General features: G+C 46.2%; 1 protein-coding gene across 2 annotated transcripts in view; it reads right to left on the bottom strand.

Annotated features, from left to right (window-relative positions):
- Positions 1-16,651, bottom strand: part of TMEM218 (transmembrane protein 218) — a 48,849-nt gene extending 32,198 nt beyond the window's left edge. The window contains exons 1-3 of one of the 2 annotated variants that reach the window (XM_086956345.1): positions 16,531-16,603; positions 15,161-15,299; positions 974-1,099 (exon numbers count right to left, since the gene is read on the bottom strand). In XM_086956345.1, coding sequence (XP_086812471.1) covers positions 974-1,083 — 110 coding nt within the window. In that variant the 5' untranslated portion in view covers positions 1,084-1,099; positions 15,161-15,299; positions 16,531-16,603. Of the gene's footprint in view, positions 1-973; positions 1,100-15,160; positions 15,300-16,530 lie in introns of both variants that reach the window. The other variant, XM_086956344.1, reaches the window with a different exon arrangement.
- Positions 16,652-20,326: the final 3,675 nt, after the last annotated feature.

Below are 20,326 nucleotides of genomic sequence, written 5' to 3'. Positions count from 1 at the left end.
TCATCGGCTGACAATCGTCGCACTCTTTGGAGTCGTGGTGCAACCCGAGGCACCACATACAGATGTGGGTCCATCACAGACATCTGACGTGTACAGGTCTCACACGCCTCAAAGCCCGAAGCCATCGCACTCTGTTCCAGGATGCCGAAAACATTAAAAAAAACGAAAAACAGGTCCAGGAATCGCTGGTTTTCCAGAAACTGCGATGGGACGCGATAAAAAAGAAAACTGATTTCAGCACGGGGGGATATATGGCACAGCTGACTTCAGGGCGGAGCCATGCAGTGCCACCCCCAGCACGCAGAGGTGCTGCTGCAGGAAGTTTTCCGGATCCAGTCTGACGCCTGAGGATATTCTAAGTTAAGGAATCTGCGGCTAGACATCTCTATCAGGTTACGGCAACGCGCACGAGGCCGGTGTCCGCCAGAAACAGCTCAGGAACATACAGAACGTTCAAAACACCACAGCCAGACTGGTCGTTGACATCCCTCGCCACAGTCATATCACACAACACCTCCGACAAACCCACTAGCTCCCAGTCAACAAGAGAATCACCATCAAGCTCCTCACACATGCCTACAAAGCTCTCCACAACACAGGACCAGCATATCTGAACCACCGCCTCTCATTCCACGTTCCCGCCAGACAAGTTTGCTTCACTTAAATTGCCCTGGCCACTGTCCCACGGATTAACAAGATCAGAACAAGATCCTGCTCCTACCTCGCCACCTAGACCTGGAAAACCCTGCCCATCCCTGTTGCAGATATAATTCAGAGAGGATGTCAAAGCCTGGCTCATCGACTGAAACTCCACCACCAGATGGAGCAGCAGCCCCGAGCGCCTTGAGACCCTAACAGGTGACTAGTCGTGCTGTACAAACTCCTGATTGATTGAGGAACTTCTGGTTCAAGGTGTAAACGCTTTATTGTATGATAAATTGAAATAAAGACATGCTGTTGACAAACCACTTACTTTGCAAACCCTGCAGCTCTAGATAACAGCAGACACAGCAGCAAAGCCAACACCCACAGGATAGCTAGGACAAAGACGCCAGTACCAACACCAAGAACAGTTCCAGCCATTGTGGGAAAAAGATGGCTAAAGGAAACAAAAAGATGGGGTTTAGAGTTCTTTCTGATAACTTGGACCATTTAAAGATTATCGGTGCTTCTGCGGGCAGACCTGGAACTAGGAATCATTCCTTCAGTTAAGGAGCAGAGTATCTGAAAAAGGATTACAAACGGCACAGGCACCATTTTAAACTGGTTTATAAGACTGGAGTTCATGGCAGTACGTTACAATAACTATTTAAAGTTGGTGTGGTCAAATCACAGTGCATTGCCATTGAATAGGGAGGCAGTAGGGAAACTTGTGTATCGGAGTGCTTTCAATGTAGAATAGGTTATTCTCAAACAAAAACACAACTGCAAATGTAATTTGGGCACAGACTTACAATCGATGCGCAAAAATGTGGCGATAAATTGGTATTGACTTCTGGTTTTTGGATATTGATTCTGCAAACAGACCTGTTAGTTTATAGGTCGATTCACACAAATGTACCATTCGGAGTGGGTTGCGATTCAACCAACCTCATTACTATTCAAGAAGTAAGTCGCAAATGAAAACTTACTCCGACTGGATGCCATTATAGCTAACAGAAATTATGGGCTTCTGGGGTCAGCAGATCATCATGAGTAGGATCCAATTGACAAAAGTTTTTTGTTTTTTTTAATGGAAAAAGTTTTACATTGAAAAGTAAAAAAATATTGAGTGGGAGCACTGCCCATTTGACAAAAGATTGTTTACATTCCCAAAGGAGAAGGGGTGCTAAAAGGATTCTTTACACTTTGCTAAAAAGTTACCACCTCCTCTCAGGAGTCTGTAACCTATCAATGGTTTGACAAACCGCAGTTTCAACCCACCGATATACATCAATTCAAAACACAATTTGAAAGGGGCACCCTAAGTACACCCCTATCAAAATGCAATTCAATATGCATTCTAAAACCATCTTGCATTTCTGTAAGAACTTACCTAATTGCGAAATCAGTCTTAGTAAATACCAAAACGCCATTTTGAAGTTGCAAACCCTGTTATTTAGCAAATGACAAGTGTTTGCAATTGCTAAATGGTCTTAGGATCTTTTTTTACTGTTTTTAAACAAACAACACAATTAGAATCAATATCCGGATAAATGTGGAATCAGGTTGGCATGCAATGAGATGTAATCATAATTGAGGACAAACACTAATATCTGGCAGATGCTCGTATCACAATAATTCGCATTCCGTGGGAACTGCTATCCCTAGATCTCTGCTGTCCAATATGCTGGCTCAGTTACAATAATCAATCCTGCCAATGAATCAGAAAAGAGATACATATATCCTTCCATCATGAACCTGACATTGCTAAATGCAATCTCCCATCCCTCCCTCGTGTCCCACTCCCCTCCCCATTGGCGTAACAACTATATACAGTCATTTGTAGTTACAGGTCTCAGCTGCGTTGGTATTAAAAAAACTCAAAACATCAAGCAATGACACAGTTCTCTACCGCCAGAGATAGCGCCCAAGCAAGTCATCAAAGTGCCCATCTCCCTAAAATAGGGTAGTCCCTCAAGGCAGCGCATCTAACTCTGGAACGCCCGAATCCACATCAGAGTCCGTATCTGGAATTTTTAATAACACCACCAGTGCCTCCCAGACCCTCGCCATCTCTAGTGCCTTTTCGTTGTTTGCGCGAGTTGCCAGCTGCAATCTCGTAGTACCCTCGCATTACGCCCACTTAAGAAACTCTGATTGCCATCTACGAAAGCTCGGGCCCTTCTTGGCCTTACAGTAAGTTGTGATTTCCCTCTTTGCCAGCAAGAGCCCTAAATCTATGAATTTGCTCGTTATCTTGTGCTTAGAGGTGTGAGGGAACCAATGCAGCAAACAGAGGCCTATAGAGGGCTCTATGGCCCAGATGTAGGTAACTTTATATCTAACAACAGTGGTCCCATGCAAGGTTAGGAATGAAAAATATAATAATATAGACACAGTGGAACTATATTGGTTTAAAGTGATTTGTCCAGCCGGACAGTGATCACAGAAATCTTTACTATATATAATGAACAACGAAAATTCTCTTACATTCAACAAAGAGTGAGACACAAGCCTGTGCCTTCACGCTTACAGATTGGCAAAGTGAAAAGAAGGGGAAGAGAAAGATATTTAGGCAGAAAGTGAGCGATTTCTGTTAATTATAGCAATGACAGAAATTCATGAACACCATTAATAGCATATCTCAATAAATATACATATTCATATATGGTGCGACAAGTGGTCGACGACGTTTCGATTCCATAACCAAAATACAAGGAATCATCATCATCAGGACACAAAATATTATGCCTAAAACCTGTTCTACACAATAGCCTGTGAGGAGCAGGGGGGGAATGCCCTGACGTCTAGGTGCAGGAATGGCGCCAGTAATATGTTGGGTCGGGGCAGGGTCCTATGGTAGAGGCTTACGGAGAGTTTGTGGAGCTGTGGTTCTTTAGGTCGCCTTCTGAGAATGGGGGCGCCTCGTCTCTCGGTGGGTCGGAGGATTAGAATTGGAGATCCCTGGTGATTTATGAAGTTGCCCACAATGGGGTGTTAGGTATTAGTTCAGACGCCAAATGAGGCACAGTCGGGCGAGCCAAAGGCTTCGCGATATCCAGGCTTCCCAGCGATGTGGTTCCGCGTTGTGCCCAGATGTAGGTAACAGCAAATTACCGAATGGTAAATACCAAATTTTACCGATACGGTATTCACTATTCGGTAATTGCTATGTAGGTAAAATATTCGGTAAAAATACCGAATCGGTAAGATTTGGTAATTACCGATTCGGTAATTACCGAATCTGTATTTGCCATTGATTCATATGGGCCTTGAAGCCCATAGGATTCCATAGCAAATACCGATTCAGTAATTACCGAATCGGTAATTTTACCGATTTTACAAGGGGGACAGGGTGTCACTGACACCCTGTTTCACCCGTTTCTGGCTTGTGTGCCATGTGACGCACATACATGCCCTTAGGGCATGTCTGTGTGCCACATGGCACAGGTGTACATGCACAGATGTGCATGTACACTGGAATTCGTTATTTACCATGGAATAGTATTCCATGGTAAATAACGATTCGGTAAGGGCCTGTGGCACTGATTTCAGTGCCACCTACATATGGATTTACAGAATCGGTAAATTTACCGATTCGGTATTTTACCGATTCTGTAAATGTACCGAATAAGTAAATATACCGATTCTGTAAATATGAGGCCCCCTACATGTAAAAACCCAAATACCGGTCGGTAACGGCCAAAATCGGCAGTTACCGACCGGTATTTGGCGACCTACATCTGGCCCTATGTTCCTAGTCGTGACATCCTGCATAAGTGTTACCATCTCCTCCCAAAACGTTCCCAGCTGAGGGCATCCCCACATCATGTGGAAGAAATCTGCTCCCACTGTACTACAGCGCGGGCACATTGCCAAATTCACATTGAGATGCCGATTAATTTTTGCTGGTGTAAGATAAGCCCTGTGGAGTATAAAAAAGTGGACCAGTTGGAAGAGTGCGTTCCTTGCGATTGTCCATTGCCGATCTATTAGGAAATGTTTTGATGGTACTTAAATTCAACTTGATCAATAATGCTAAAAGTTGGCTGTGCTATTCTTGCTAGACTAATGCATATCCAGGTGTGAGAAATCGACAAGGCCGATTTATTTGTTTGTAATGAGGAAGAGGTACAGGTACTATATATCATGCTCACGAGTTCACCCTTCTGCAAGAGGCACTCAGAAGCCAGCAGCAATTTCTTGCATTTTTTTGGTAGATGCGTCGTCCTGAATATCGATATTCAAAGCAGCGTGTAAGTCCTTAATGCCCAACGCGTTTCTGAGTTATGAAACTCCTTCAGAGGCTTGGACAAATCAAGTGTGTGCCTGTTCTGGTCCGTTCCACTCTTTAAATCTATATTGACACGCCCCTGAATGGGACTGCTCAGATGGTTGCTGTGCAAGGGTTTGTGGATTCTGTAGCCCTAGAACTATTCTTTCATCGATACTGGCACTGTTAGCACTGCCGATTAGATTGTAAGGCCAGCTGGATGAATTACCTACTCCAAAGGGCGAACTCTTGAGCATGCAATATATTATATGTATAAAAATAAATATATATTAGTTAAGAAGCGTGGGGCTGAGAGCACACCCCTTAGGAACACCACAAGTAATGTCTTTAAAGATTGAATGAAAAGTTCCCAACTGAACTGCCATTCGTTCCGTTCTCGTAGAAAGATTCAAACCATCCGAGTGGCTTGTCTCTCAGGCAAACAGAGAAAAGTGTTTCCAATAAGACAGCATGGCAAACCGTATCAAAGGCCGCAGACAAATCAAGAAGGATAAGTGCTCCGGAGGTTCCAGCATCCAAAATCTTACGTTATTAAACATACCAATTTACTCACAGTAGGAGGCCAACTAAGCAATGGCCCAGGTTTCCAGGATTTTTGTATAATATCGGGAGAAGAGAGACCGGCCTGTCGCTGGATTAAACACTAGGATCTAGGGTTTCTTTTATTTTTTGTTTTTAAAGTGGCAGAGCTAATGAGGATTTGCAGAAAGTAGGTACAACCCCACTCTTAAGAGAATTATTGCACATCATAGTTATAGTTATCTAGGGAAAAAGAAAGGGTGGAGGCTCTTTAAAAATTCTAATGGGGGTGGTAGGAGCTTAGCGCGGATCCACGATGGACGCGTGAGCACAGGGCTCCTGAGACCCTCTACGCCTCCCGCATCTATCCTGCCACAAATCCTGATTTGATCGACGGGTGCTTGTTGACTATGCCTTGCTGATTCTGAGGACTTTTTCGGAACTTAAATCGGACGCCGTAAACCGGACTTGCTGCATCCTGAAGTTTGCGGCCTACATCGTAGACCATCCCCGGCCTAGAGTCCCCGAGGTACCCAGGTGGCAACTCAACAACAACGGCCAGTTGGGCACGCCCACAGCCCCTGTGGTACTTTCGGTTTTGTTTTTGGCCATTGTGGACGACGCTCTACGACTGCCCCATTCGTCTTCTGGTCCCAGCTACGGATCCTGAGTCTGCTCTAGTTCTTAGCCCTCTTGCCCTGGAGGTCCATCGAGGGCGTGATCATTTTGACCAGATCACAATGACTCTGTGGGAGTTCACAGCCCACTATGGCGGGCAAGGCGGATGCCGAGAAGCGGAACACCAAGGGCACGCATCGTGGGGGTATCATCCAAACCCAGACCATAGAGCACTACACTCGCCCGAAAGGGTCCCCATGTGGAGCGAGCAAGGCTCTTGAAGGGACTGTAGATGACACTCCCTCATCGGAGGAGCAGACACTAAAGGACATCATGGGCGCCATTACTAGTGTTCGGACGGACATGGGCCAACAATATGAGACTCTTGCTGCAAACATCGACACGGTGGCGATCGAGGTTAATCTCATCAGGGCGGACCTGGGTAAGACAAATGAACGGGTCAAGTCTCTGGACATTAAAACTGCGAGCTTGATCACTGATGTCTCGGACCTTCAAGCTGAGGTTCGCACTCTCCGTACCTCCAACGACCAGTTTGCCCGCCGGCTGGAGGATTTCGAGAGCCGGGCCAGGCGCAACAACGTCCGCATCGTGGGGGTTCCGGAGAACCCATCAGATGTCTCCACGGACCTTCTGGTGGAGGATCTGGTCCTTAAACACCTTGCACCTATTGGCCTCAGCAACTTTTTTACCGTGGAGCAAGCACATAGAGTTCCCGGCGGGAAGCCGAAGCTGGGGGCAGCACCGAGACCCATCATCGCCAGGATTTTTAATTTCCGGGACCGGGACGCTATCCTGCAAGCTTCACGAACCACGGGTCCCACCAAACTTGACAATGCTTCCTTCAGTTTCTATCCTGACTTCACCCAGGCGGTGCAGAAACAGCGCATGGGTTTCACCGGGGTGAAGAGACGGCTTAGAGATATTAGTCTGAAATATGCCATGCTTTTTCCTGCCCGACTGAGGATCGAGTATGAGGAGCGGGCGTTTTTCTTCGATCGCCCTGAAGTGGCCAATGACTGGTTGGACACATTGCCATCAAATCGCATGAGCGGCGAGAGCTCAAGAGGTGCCGAGGGTGGTTTGGCTGAGCAGGAGTAGGGAGTCTGCAGCGGCGAACTGGTTACTTTGGACTTCTAGCAGTGGCTTTTTAATAGACTCGCTTATAATGTGGATACCCGGTAGTGGGGGGGAAATCGGGCCTCCTCTTCCTCCTCTCGGGGCTTGCTCTCTCTTCTTGTAGGTTAGTTTCATGGGGCGACAGGCACACTGCAAGTTGGGGTGGCTTTCTGGTCTAATGCAGGGGTGCAGGGTGGGGGGGGGAGGGGAAGTGTTTTTCAGGGTTCTTTGGGGGTGGTCTTTTCCTTTTTGTTTTGTTTGAGGCTACTTTATATCCTGTTGTCTATTCTCTGTGCTTATTCCCGGGCGAGGGGGGCTGGGTGCTCATTGCGGGGATGGGGGCGGGGGGGGGGGGGGGGAGCTTAGGATGCTGAGTTGGAACGTTAACGGTCTTGGAGATAGAATAAAGCGAGGTATTGCATTGCAATATTTGAAACGTTGTACCCCAGATGTGATTTTGCTTCAAGAGACGCACTTGGTTGGAAATGCATGCCGTGCACTAAACAGACGTGGCTACCGTATGGTGGCACACTCTGAGTTCACTTCTGGTTCGAGAGGGGTGGGGGTCATGGTACGTACTTCCCTCCCCTTGGAGATAGATGACGTAGTGTTGGACGACAGGGGTCGCTATGCGGCTGTTACGGGTCGGTGGGAAGGGAAAACGGTCTCCTTCTTGTCTGTGTATGTCCCCCCTGGCCTACAGTCTACCACGTTTGCTGATCTGGGTGATGTGATCCTGGGGCTTCCTGACAGAATGTTGGTAGTGGGTGGCGATTTTAACTGTGTAGTTTGTGGGGATGAGGATCGTAGCCCCCCCAGGACTCTGCCTGCGGCACAGCTCTGGCTCGGGAAGCACCTGGACACGCTTGGGTTGGCTGACTGTTGGAGGCAGCTACACCCCGGTCAGCTCCAATATACTTTCCACTCAGGTGCACACGGGAGTCTATCGAGATTAGATTATATTCTTATGCCAGCAGCACAGATGGTCTCTGTGCGGGAGGTTAGGCATTTGGCAGGGGGATCTCTGATCATTCTCCGCTTTGGCTTACAGTTGACATGCAATTGGGTGCCGAGGGCCGTGTCGCTCCGATCAACCCCTGGCACCTTCGCAACCCTAAGATCAGGTCGGAGATAGTGAAATGTATGGACTATTACTTCGCTGAGAATGAGGGATCGGTTACCTCCCCGGTTACATTGTGGGAGGCCTATAAACCAGTGATTCGTGGTCAAGTCTTGTCCCTCATTGCCAGCGAACGGAGGCGTAAAAATGCCGCGGTGGTGGATCTGGAAAATGAGATCACTGACTTGGAGGGGCAGATGGAGTCCGGGGTCCCTCCGGAGGTGCTGCACTCTGGCCCTGAAACAATTTGATTATAAAGGCGCTGGTCACTGATGCGGCCAAGGCGATGCACCGTGAGCAACAGGGGCGTTTGTATGATGTAGGTGATAAGGCGGGAAAGTTGATTGCATGGCTGGACAAAAGGGATAGATTGAATCGAGTGGTGCCTGTTGTTGAGCATGTGGATGGTGTGCGAGTCGTGGACCCGATTGACATAGTCCAAACATTTGCCCGTCACTTTCAGGCGGTTTATGCGCCGGTCTCTGATAGGCCGGAAGAGGACTCGCATCTTTTGCTTCGAGATATTGTCCTGCCTGGACTGTCGGATTCGGACAAGGAGCTTATGGAGGCGGATTTTTCCACCGCTGAAGTAGCGCTCGCAATCCGTTCACTTCGTTCCGGGAAGGCCTCGGGCCCTAACGGTATACCTGTGGAACTGTATAAACTATGCCCAGACAAAATGGCACCGTATATTCGTAAGATGTTCCTGTCATCGCGAGTTCTCGGCTCTCTTCCTCGGGATCAGAGACTGGCGTCCATTGTTGTCATCCATAAAGATGGCAATCATGGTTCGTCATATCGACCGATTTCGCTCTTGAATGTTGAGCCCAAAATTCTCGCTAAACTTATGGCAAATCGGCTGGTTACGGTGATCGCGGACTTGATCCATCTGGACCAATCTGGATTTATACCCCACCGAAATACCGCGCTTAATTTACGTCGCCTCCATGGCGCCTTAGCAAGGGCGGGGTCTCTTTGAGAACCGGACATTTTGGTTGCTCTTGATGCCTCGATGGCCTTCGACACGGTTGAGTGGCCGTATTTGTGGGCTGTTCTAGCTAAGTTTGGGTTCGGCCCTAAATTCATTGGGTGGATTAGGCTTTTGTATGAGCAGCCGCTGGCACAGGTGGTGGTTAATGGTAGGGCTTCGGAGCCCTTCACCCTCGGGCGAGGAACGAGACAGGGGTGCCCCTTGTCGCCGCTCCTCTTTGAGCTTGCCCTTGAGCCCCTGGCTGCTTGGTTGCGGTGGGAACCATCGCTTAAGGGCATCCAATGGTCGCCCGCCTGACTTCGAGGATCGTATATCACTCTATGCAGATGATATATTGTTGTACCTTACCTCTCCTCGTAAGTCGTTGGGCGTCCTGTTTGATGTGCTACGCTCCTTTGGTAGGAATTCCGGTCTGGTCATTAACTGGGCCAAGTCCTGTATTTATCCACTCACGGACGATGAGCCCCTTCTTCCCCGCCATTGTCCGATACCGATATCTAGGGATGGTTTTAAATACTTGGGGATCTACATTTCACTGGACCCCAAAGCCCGCTATGAGCGGAATTTGTTGCCTCCGCTCTCCCGGCTTCGTTCGGATGTGGCGGCGTGGTGGGGCTTGCCACTATCCCCCTTGGGAAGGGCGGCCCTGTTCAAAATGATGTCTCTCCCCCGCTTTTTATATGTCATTCAAAACACACTTGATTTGGTACCTGCCAGCTATTTCCGAGAGATCGAGGGCTTGCAGAGGCGGTTGGTATGGGGCGGGCGACCACGTATCGCACTGGCGAAATTGACTTTGCCTTTGTACGATGCAGGTATTGCGTTGCCTGACATCAAGCGCTACTATTGGGCTTCCCAGTTGAGTGCTGTGAACCACGCTATGTACGGCCCTGTCCCGAACCCCGCGTTTGAGATGGACAGATGGCAACTCCCCGGGGGAGATTACAATCGAGCGCTCTATTCCAGAGCCGACCGGAAGCAACTCACGGGCCCTACTGCGGTAGCGGTGCGAGTTTGGGCAAGCGCGACCGCCGCCACGGGATGGACGGATAAATTGACGAAATCTACCCCATTGTACGCTGCGGAAGAGCTAGGTGGCCTGTGGACGTCGAAGGGTTTTGATAGATGGGATCTCATCGGAATCAGAAGGGTGGGCGACCTCTGGGCCAAGGGCAAAGTTAAGACCTTCAAGGCACTCCAGCAAAAATATAAACTGAGTGACAGGGAATATTTCCGGTACCTCCAAGTCAGCCATGCGATTAATTCGGTTTTCCCGGCTGATACCTCTATCCCGGAGGCCTCCCCTCTTGAGGATAGAGTGCTTGATGGATACGTCCCTGACAGCACTATATCTCTCATTTATAAGAAACTTATCAACGATCGCTCGGATCTCCTTCTGCCACTGCGAACTGTTTGGACCAGTGACGGATTAGAACTGGACGATGAGGACTGGCAGGCGGCGATATCCTCCCCTAAGGAGGTTGCGATTCCGGCACGTCTTAGGCTGGTGCAACTCAAAATACTGCATCGGGTGTATGTCACGGGCCCACGACTGATACATATGGGTTTTTCTGTGGATGGATTGTGTAGGCGCGGATGTGGTATGCTGGCTACTTTTTTGCATATCCTCTGGGAATGTCCGGAGGTGGCGACGTTTTGGCGCCGAGTGCATGCGGTTATGGGTGAAGTGACGGGGGTTGTGTTGTTGCCTGAGGCCAGATGTAGTCTGTTGAATGTCTGGGAGCCAAATGACTGTACTGTTGCTCAAACTCAATGGGTTACATTGGGCAATATGGTTGCTAAACTGGACATAGCCCAGTTATGGGGTTCCCCAAGGCCATTGATGCTCCTAAAGTGGAAAGAAAATATGGACTGGTCCATGTTCAGAGAGAAAGTTGTGTATGTTTCCCACGGCAGACCCAAGAAATGGGGTAGGATCTGGGTCAATGGAACGCATACCGTGGAGAGATTTGCACGCCCCCATTCACCGACCTTCCGGATCCGCTTCTTCTCCCTTGACCGCGCGTTCCCTGTACTCAGTTCTTGTTGACTAGACTGTATTGGTTTGCTACCAGGTTCGCCCCCTTACCTTCCCCGATATTTCTCCTCTTTTCTATTGCAATACGTCTTTCACCCGTCTCCCACTGCCATAAGGGACAGCCAGTTTTTACACAGCAATGCCTCGATCTCTCTTTTTTGTATTTTTGTTTGTGGTTTTATTTAAATAAAAGATAAAATGTGAAACCTTTCACTGATCCTAGCTATACCACCTGCTTCTACATAATCACGAAACATCGCTGCCGTACCCCCGGGTTGTCGGCTGATGAGCTGTGTATTTTGACGTTGATGTTGTTGTGTTTGACTGACCAGCCTCCGTGGTTGTAGGTCTGTAACTGTCTTTTTCTTTACATAATAAAGGTTTTCAAAAAAAAAAAATTCTAATAGGGCAGGGGTCGAGTGGAGAACATGATCTGATCATAGAGGGTTTAGATATCACTTCCTCTTCAGTGAGAAGACTAAAATCTAACCACTATTTCAACAGGTGGATACTTTGCTACAGCGTTTCTGCCGAAATCCCATCAGGAGTAAATGTCAATTGCATAGAGGGGTTCTTGGACTGAAAGAAAAGATTTAAATAAATAAATAAAATAAATAAATGCAACATATTTGCATGGGAGGGTTTTAGACAAATGATGCATACTTTTTGCCACAGATGTATTAACCGCAAAAAGTTACCTAGTAGGACTGTTAGTAGCTTCCCCTACAGGCTTTCAAAATCCTTTTGTATATCCCAAGTTCTAATTCACAAGCCTCTCTCCCGACTTCTGTGTAATTATATCTCCAAAGCCTCTCTCAAACCCTTTACAATTCCTTTTGGCCTGTCAATTCTTTGGTATACCAGAGAGCCGAAGGGCTGTTATGATATGAAATCTTAGGTTTTAAATAGCAACATCTCGTCAAGAGTACCCACTCGCCCAATCCAAGACGTGTACTGCTCAATGAAATCAAAAATATCAGGCTGAATATTTGGTGTCAATTATTGTACGCAGATCTTTGTCTGTAATTGTCCAATTTAGCCCAGGCATGATTGTAAGAAACTCGTGGGATGTTGCGAGAGGAGTAACTCCAACCTTATGCAAAAGGGCATAAATCATCTTGTGGTCAAATCAAAGAACCTCTTCCACAGCTTACATGGTAATCAGTCCCTCAGTAACATAAATGTGGTCCAATATGTGGCCTCAAAGCAAATGATAGGATGCACACCTTTTGCAGACTTTTTAACTGCTCATGGCAAAGTTATGGTGTGAAAACTTGGCACAAATGTGTAATTCACTGAAAGTGTGGCATTTCCACACACACCACTTACCGGTCGCACAGCCTTCTGAACAAGTCTCATTTACAATAATCCAATTTTCGACAGGTAATCCATATTTAGTCCAAATTTTTACTCCAAACGTTTTCAATACTTACTCCATTCTATTCATAGACGCCAGACAACTTTTTGGGTGCGAAAGTATGAGGCTACCCAGGATGAACTGTGGATTCCTGCATGCCACAGTTTAGGCCGGGATGGGCAAGTCGGTGGCATATGAAAAAATGTGGAATAGTGTTGTCCATGAAGTGAATGGAGAAAGAAATTAAAAAGTTTGGAATGAAACGTGGATTATCTGACGAAAATTTGAATATTGTGGGTGAAACAATAGATGTCCCACCCTCCCAAGACCTCTGCAACAGACTCAGCACCTTCTTCCACCTTAAGATTAAGATGATCTTCGACAACGAAGACCACCTCACCGCTCCAGCTCCGCCCTCGTGCGAAACCACTTAACAGACCCTGCTCAAATGGATCACGCTCACAACAGAAAACCCCTTGAAGACCATGAAAAGAATCCACTCCGGAGCACTCAGACCCCTGCCCACACCCATCTTCCACACATCTGCCATCGTACCAGAACTACGTTGGACGATCTACTGCTCCTTCAAGAGCCTCACCTTCCCCGAAGGCTGGAAATACGCCGGAGTCAACCCCCTCCTGAAGAAACCCTCTGCGCAGACGACAAACCTCAAGAACTTCAGGCCCATCTCCCTACTTCCATTCGCAGCTAAGGTCATCTAAAAGGCAGTCAACACCTAGCTAGCAAACTTAATTGATGCTAACATCATACTAGACATCTCCCAATCAGGATTCCGCAGCAACCACAGCACCAAGACCGCCCTAGTCGCCGCCACCGAAATCCGCTCCTTCCTCGGCCAGGGCAAAACGGAAGCCCTCATCCCCTGGACCTCTTGGCTGCATTCTACACCTTCTCACACCGCACCCTAGCCACCAGACTCCAAAATACCGGCATCCATAGCAAGGCCCTCAAATGGAAACGCTCCTTCCTCACTGGCAGAACTCAGCGGGTCAGACTCCTTCCCTACCACTCGGAAACAACAGAGACCAACTGTGGAGTGTCCCAGGGCTCCTCCCTTAGCCCCACTCCTAAACGTCTATATGGCCACCCTCGCAACTGTTGTCAGGAACCACAGGCTCAACATAGTCTCTTACGCAGACGACACAGAGATGATCCTCTCCCTCACCAATGAACCCAATATCACCAAACAACTTCCAAGAAGGGATGAAAGCCGCCGCCACCTGGATTAAGAACAGCTGCCTGAAACTCACAACAAACTGCACGGGATCCTTTTGAAAAGCCGTCGAGAAACCCAGTGACGGGCCCATCCCGAATGGGTACTGCTTCACTCACCCTATTGCTCAGGAGCGTATCTGTGACTAGGCACACCAGGCCTCGAAAAATTCACTCACAATGTCGAGTGAAATTTTATTAGGTCGAGCTATATTTAGCATTTACTTGACCTTGCTGGTGAGTTAATTTAAACTGTAAGGAACAGGTGTTCTGTTCATTCAGAAAGTGAATGGGAAATAAAGAGGCATTTAAATCTTGTGTTTGTCTTGACACATTCCCTGTCTGTTCAAGAACAGAGGTCAAATGCCTGTTTCTCTTTTTACTAATTGTTGCCTATCTGTTGTTCCTGGAAATTGTTTTTCTACTTTTCTTTCTCTTATTATAGTTAATGCTTTCTGTCAAGTGATATCTGAAAATAATTGTGAAACAAAAGGCTGTAAAATGTCAGTTTTTTTCTCTAACATAACATTTAAACAGCTTCAAATGAATAGTACAGTTACATCAAAATATAGAAGGAATTATGAAAACATGTTTGCAATTCAGAAGAGTGATACAAATAAAGATTTACATAGGAGCAAAATAAATCACAACACTTTACTAGGTAATGTGTGACAGGTATTTGCAGAACTCAATGTCCAGACATTGTACACTATATAGTTTTAAAACCACGTCAGTAGGAAATTCTGTGGGGATTTCACTGTAAAATCTTCTGATTGCAAATGACAGTGTGCTGTTACCACATTCTTTAGTTATGTATTTATTAATAGTGACAATTTTTAAACAGGAGTTCAGAAACATTTCTGCACCTGCACTCATGACAATGTGTTTACTGAACTGAGGCAAGTCAACGTCATGTGTATCCCATATGTGTCTACTTTTGTATTATATATTGGGCAAACATTTAGTCTATTAAACCAAACAAGTTTTCTGTACAGCAGAAATGCTAAACTCGCATATTTGAAGGTGCTCTCATATGTGATGAAGAAGAAAATGTTGACTCTGAATTAAAATACTTGCCCAGGATCACAAATTTGAAACCAGTTTATGGTTCAAGAGCATTAGAAATAGGTTGAGTATATTTTTTTAAAGTAACTAGACCTGCAGGGTTAGTAACATTTTTAGAATTTTTTTAGGCCTGCACACATACTCACCGTATGTGCTTGTGGAGGTCTGGAGTCTGTAAAAGGCATGCACACACTATTCTCAGCTTGTTGCAGGTTAACTGGTCACTAAAGCGACCTCATATGAGCAGAGCACTGTCTGTTGTTTATTTCCACCACGACTGAGATCCTGGAAATGAAAAGACGGACAACAGTGTTTAGTACGGTCCGACTTGGACTTTCAGGGTGTGAATGGTGCTGCCATAAAGCTAGCACTGACGCCAGATACCGCAGGAGGCTGGAAAATAAGTGGATGCCTGCTGAAATTTGTATTGGGGACCTAAACCTGCAACCCGTCACAAAACCGGTACCCCACCATACCAGCCTCCCGGGGAAATGCGCAGTATTGCCAGTCCAGCCCTGGGTACAGGCCAAAAAAAGACAACGCACAAACCCTAAATTGTAGTAAGGCACTAAACTTCCACTGCCAGCTATACCCGTCCCGTAGATCCAAGAACCATAGGACAAACCCAGAAAGTGCAAAGACGAAGTGCAAATAGCTATGTATGACAAGAAAAACAAAAAGGATACAGGTTCATTCAAATGAATGTAGTAGTTCTGCTCCTAAGTACTAAAAACGTCATTAAATGACAGACATATTTCCCAGTAGTTCATAAAATGATTAAAAAGTTTACCACTGAAGGTGGAGTAGGACATGGAGAAAGGTTATAGATTTATGATTGGCTCCATACAAGACTCTGCCACAAAGCGTGCGCAATGGATGTGGTGGATAGGTCTGTATTTGACGAGTAAGGGAATTTAAAAAGACCTGTAGATAAGACGGCTATGTGGCGGCTATTGCGTTTTCCAACTAGTTTTCATATAATATGACATGACTTGCATAATATCAAAATTCTGCAGAAAAATAAAAGCTGGATAAAAAAAAGATCTCACAAACATCATGATTTACACAAAAACTATGATGGAAATTGTGCGAAGTTAGCTTTGAAAACACATCGACGGCTAAGGGCTATAATTATACAACCCAGGTGTCGAAAAGCCTTCAACCGTGTTAACAGCAATATTGGTTTAAAATAATAAAAATAAAAAAAAAAGTTAAGAAATTGCAGTAACGTTATTACGCGTTTGAAAACATCTGAAATCTTCCTGGAGGCACAGAAAAACTCAACTCTTAAGTCGTGTTTACAATATTAATTCCCAGTCATCCAAAGAGTGATTAGATAGCTCAGGATACCTTAAAATTAAAAATGAAAGAACAAAATGAAGTTAACACAATTGTGTCCCTTTGTAAATAAGCCGCCTTATGCACAGCGCAGAGTTACGGAAATTCGACACAAAAGGACGTTCCAAAGGAATACTGAATTAGAGGGCTTCATCCGTTTCATCTGTCCACTACTTACACAACCAATTCAGCCTAACAACCGTTCTCTGTTGTGGATATTTTTAACGGATGCATTTTGTATGTAGTTTCGGAACTTCCGGGTGGAATACCAACCAATGTCACTGCCCAACACTTTCAGGAAGTCGTCTGGAAGTAGGTGGTACTGCTAAAATGTAAGACGGCCTGGCATTGTAGCATTGAAGGCACAACAGCCAATCGTAGTGCACGCCACACAATTTCGAAGTGCTGGTTGGCTGTGGAGTCCGCACTTGTTCTTTGTCCGAGCCGGTTCAGGTTGGTTATAAGAGAACGATCCAAACCATCAACATCTTTTTGCCAGTTGAATCGTACAACTAACGTTACTTTTGCATAGGATGAAGACGTTAAGCGCATTTCTTTATAACGCAAGAACGGTTCATTTAGGTTATTGTCTTGTTACATTGAGTGCCTTTATTTAGAAGTGCTTATTTCAAAACATGAACCTAGGAAAAAAATGCACGAACTCTCCCTGTATTTACCATTACTGAAACAGATCCGCTGTTACTGTGGAGCAGCGTTGTAAACTAATAAACATCACATCACCCATCATCAACTAGGTGCTCTCAAACGCAATGATTCAGTAAAAGGGACAGCGAGGTAGTAATTGCTGAAGAGCACACCAGCAGTTAACCAAGGAACCTGAGATTAATCACATAATATCTTGTTTCATGTGCAATTTCAGCCACCAGATGGGTACCTCTTCCCCCTTTTACTTGAAAGATAAAATGTTGACTTCAAATCTTAGAGGAGCTAAATTAGTACATGCAAATAACTATGCAACCATCCACTCCTAACCGGTCTCCTTTCATTGTGGGGAGAGCCCACATTTTATCCTCTCTGTACTGGGCCACACTATAGCCACCATTTTGGTCAAGGAGCACTCTATTGTTGGGTCAAGCCTATGCAGTGCATGCACTGTTTCTTTTAGACATACTGTATTCATTTAGTGGGTTTACTGCCTGCCCATTGCCTTATTAGTCCCTTCGATTGCCATTCAAAAAAGCTTTCTTGCTAGTGGGTAATCCTACCTCTTTGTCCCTCCTTTTTTAGGTGGAGCCTGTACAGCTCTAGCACTTTCAGGCGATCTGGTGAAGGTAGTTTTTGGGGTCTGACTCCTCCCACTTTCAATAGGCTTTTGCATGTGTTCTTAAAAATTCGCAGCCTGCAAATGGTTAATGGTGGATGTATGTGCCACCTTTTTTAAAAAGTTCACTCCCATTGAGTATTGCAGTGGGAGCGAGCAGTGGCGCGCACAGTCCCGGCTGCTGCAGGGGGACGCATGCTTTGCTCCGACAGCTCCCCACTCCAGGACTATGTATTTGTATTTGTATGTTGGATTTATATCGCGCCAATCACCTACAGGTCTCTAGGCGCTTGGAAATCGATGGAATTTATACCGATGGAATTTGTACCATAACTACATACAACACAGGAGGTTAATACGACAGCCTATACTGCACCCAGAGCCTTCCCAAACAACCATGTCTTTAAAGACTTTCTGAACCGTAGGAGGTTTACCTCTCTGCGCCGTGCCTCTGGCAGCTTATTCCATAACTGAGGGACCAACACAGAGAAGGCTCTCCCTCCCTTAGTCACCAATCTGTGCAGAGGACAGATCAACAGTTGAGAAACAGAGGATCTAAGTGTTCTTTTTGGGTTGTACACGGCCAAACAGTCTTTAATATAGGCCGGTGCATGGCCATAAATTACTTTATGAGCCGTGCAAAGACTCTTGAACTCTACCCTCTCCTTTATGGGGAGCCAATGTAAGCTCTGCAATAGGGGAGAGGCTTTAGTCCTTCTTGGGAGTCCAAAAATCAATCGCGCCGCATCGTTCATCACGACCTGCAATCTGTTAGTCAGAGTTTTTGGGAGGCCTAGATAGAGGGCATTCCCATAATCTAATCTAAAGATAATGGTTGCCGCTACGATTGTTCGCAGCATATCCTGAGAAAGAACTGGGGCTAACTTCCGTAGCTGCCTGATTATGTTCGTACAGCTCCCAACAACAGAAGAAATTTGGCTGCCCATTGACAAATCGCAGTCCAGCTTAATCCCCAAACTCTTTACAGCTGCACTCGGCTTCGGAGTTGGACCTAACTCTGGTGGCCAGTAAAGATCGCTTCAGGGTGAGGTGGCCGATGGAATTACCAATACCTCAGTCTTATCTGGGTTGATCTTCAGCAGGTTTCCCGTCATCCACCCAACCGTGTACCTCAGGATGTTCTGTATTTGGGACTGCGCAGCCTCAGTATTATCGATACTCAGAACAAGCTGAGTATCGTCAGCGTAATTAAAAACTCTGCAACCCATGCTGGCCAGAGACACAATCAGAGGCTGAAGATATAAATTAAACAGCAGTGGGGACAGCGCGGAGCCTTGGGGCACTCCACACCCTAAAGTCCCCACCTCTGATGTCAAGTCCCCCAGTTGTATCCTCTGTGTCCTTCCCAAAAGAAAGGATTCCAGCCACTTAAAAGCCACACCTTTCACCCCGAAGCTGTCAAGCCTTTCCAAGAGCATGGCGTGGCTGACAGCATCGAACGCCGCTGACAGATCTAAAAGAATCAGGGCGCTCGATTTCTTGATGTCAGCCATGCTTCTTAGTTCATCCAGCACCGAAAGCATCACCAATTCGGTGCTGTGATGTGCTCGAAATCCTGCCTGTCGCTCGTGGAGTAGATCATGGGACTCCACGTGGAGGGACAGGAACTTCAGGACGTGCTGTTCTAGAATCTTGGAAAGAAAAGGCAGCTGCGAGATTGGTCTGTAGTTCTTTAAGACCGCAGGATCAGCACCGGGTTTCTTTAATAGGGGCCTAACACGCGCTTCCTTGAATTCAACGGGTAAGTACCCCGTTTCTAAAGATCTGTTAAGGAGGGAAATAATACGCTCCTCCAGTATGGGACGTGCCTCGCGGAATACACTAGGAGGACACGGGTCAGCTGGGGAGCCTGATTCAGTTCTACCCATCAGTTGCTCCAGACTCAGCACATCCATCTCTGGAAACTCCGTAATAGTGTGGTCCGTGGAGTTATTAGAATCAGGGTGTAGGACTAGTCCATTCACCGTTTTACTCTTGATTTCTGAGATGATGTTCTCCACTTTTTCTAGGAAATATCCCTGAAAGGTATTACAATCTATGCTGGTTTCTGAGTTTCCCGGTTTCTTACTCGGCTCAGCTAAGATTTTGAAGGTCTCTTTCTGAATATTCCCGGCTTTATTTAGACGAGACTCATAGTACTCCGCCTTTGTTTGCAGTATAGGTTTTTTATACCTATACAGGAAAGCTTTGTACTGAACCCTGGCTGTATCATGTTTATTTTTTCTCCAAGATCTCTCCAAAGCCCGGAGCTTTCGCTTGTGCTCCCTCAGGAGTGGGGTAAACCATGGAGCTCCTTTGCCTTGACTTCTAATGAGCTGTGTCCTCTCAGGTGCTATCTGATCGATAGCTTGACATAAGCTCCGCGTTAGGTCTATGTATTCCAGGTCCAAATCAATTCCAGTATTAGGTCGTGCCACTTTCGGAAGAGTTTCGGTCATGTATTTCTGCGGGCAGAACACTAGCGCTTGTTAAGGACTTGTGCTAGTACTTAATTGAAAACAAGGAAGTATGTTTTATTTCTTCCGTTTCTTGTTAATCTTTCCAGCACAGGTCCAGGGGTAAAACCGTAGCACTGTTTTTATTCAAAGCAATATCCTGCTGTGTGTGATGATTATTTTTAGCTAATTAACATTGAGAGATCTGCACGCCCTACTGACGCACAGAGTCAAAT

This window comes from Lissotriton vulgaris, chromosome 2_1, assembly GCF_964263255.1.
Source record: "Lissotriton vulgaris chromosome 2_1, aLisVul1.2, whole genome shotgun sequence".
Lineage (NCBI taxonomy): Eukaryota > Metazoa > Chordata > Amphibia > Caudata > Salamandridae > Lissotriton > Lissotriton vulgaris.
Note: the sequence above shows the minus strand (reverse complement) of the source record. Positions and strands in the feature narration are given on the sequence as shown.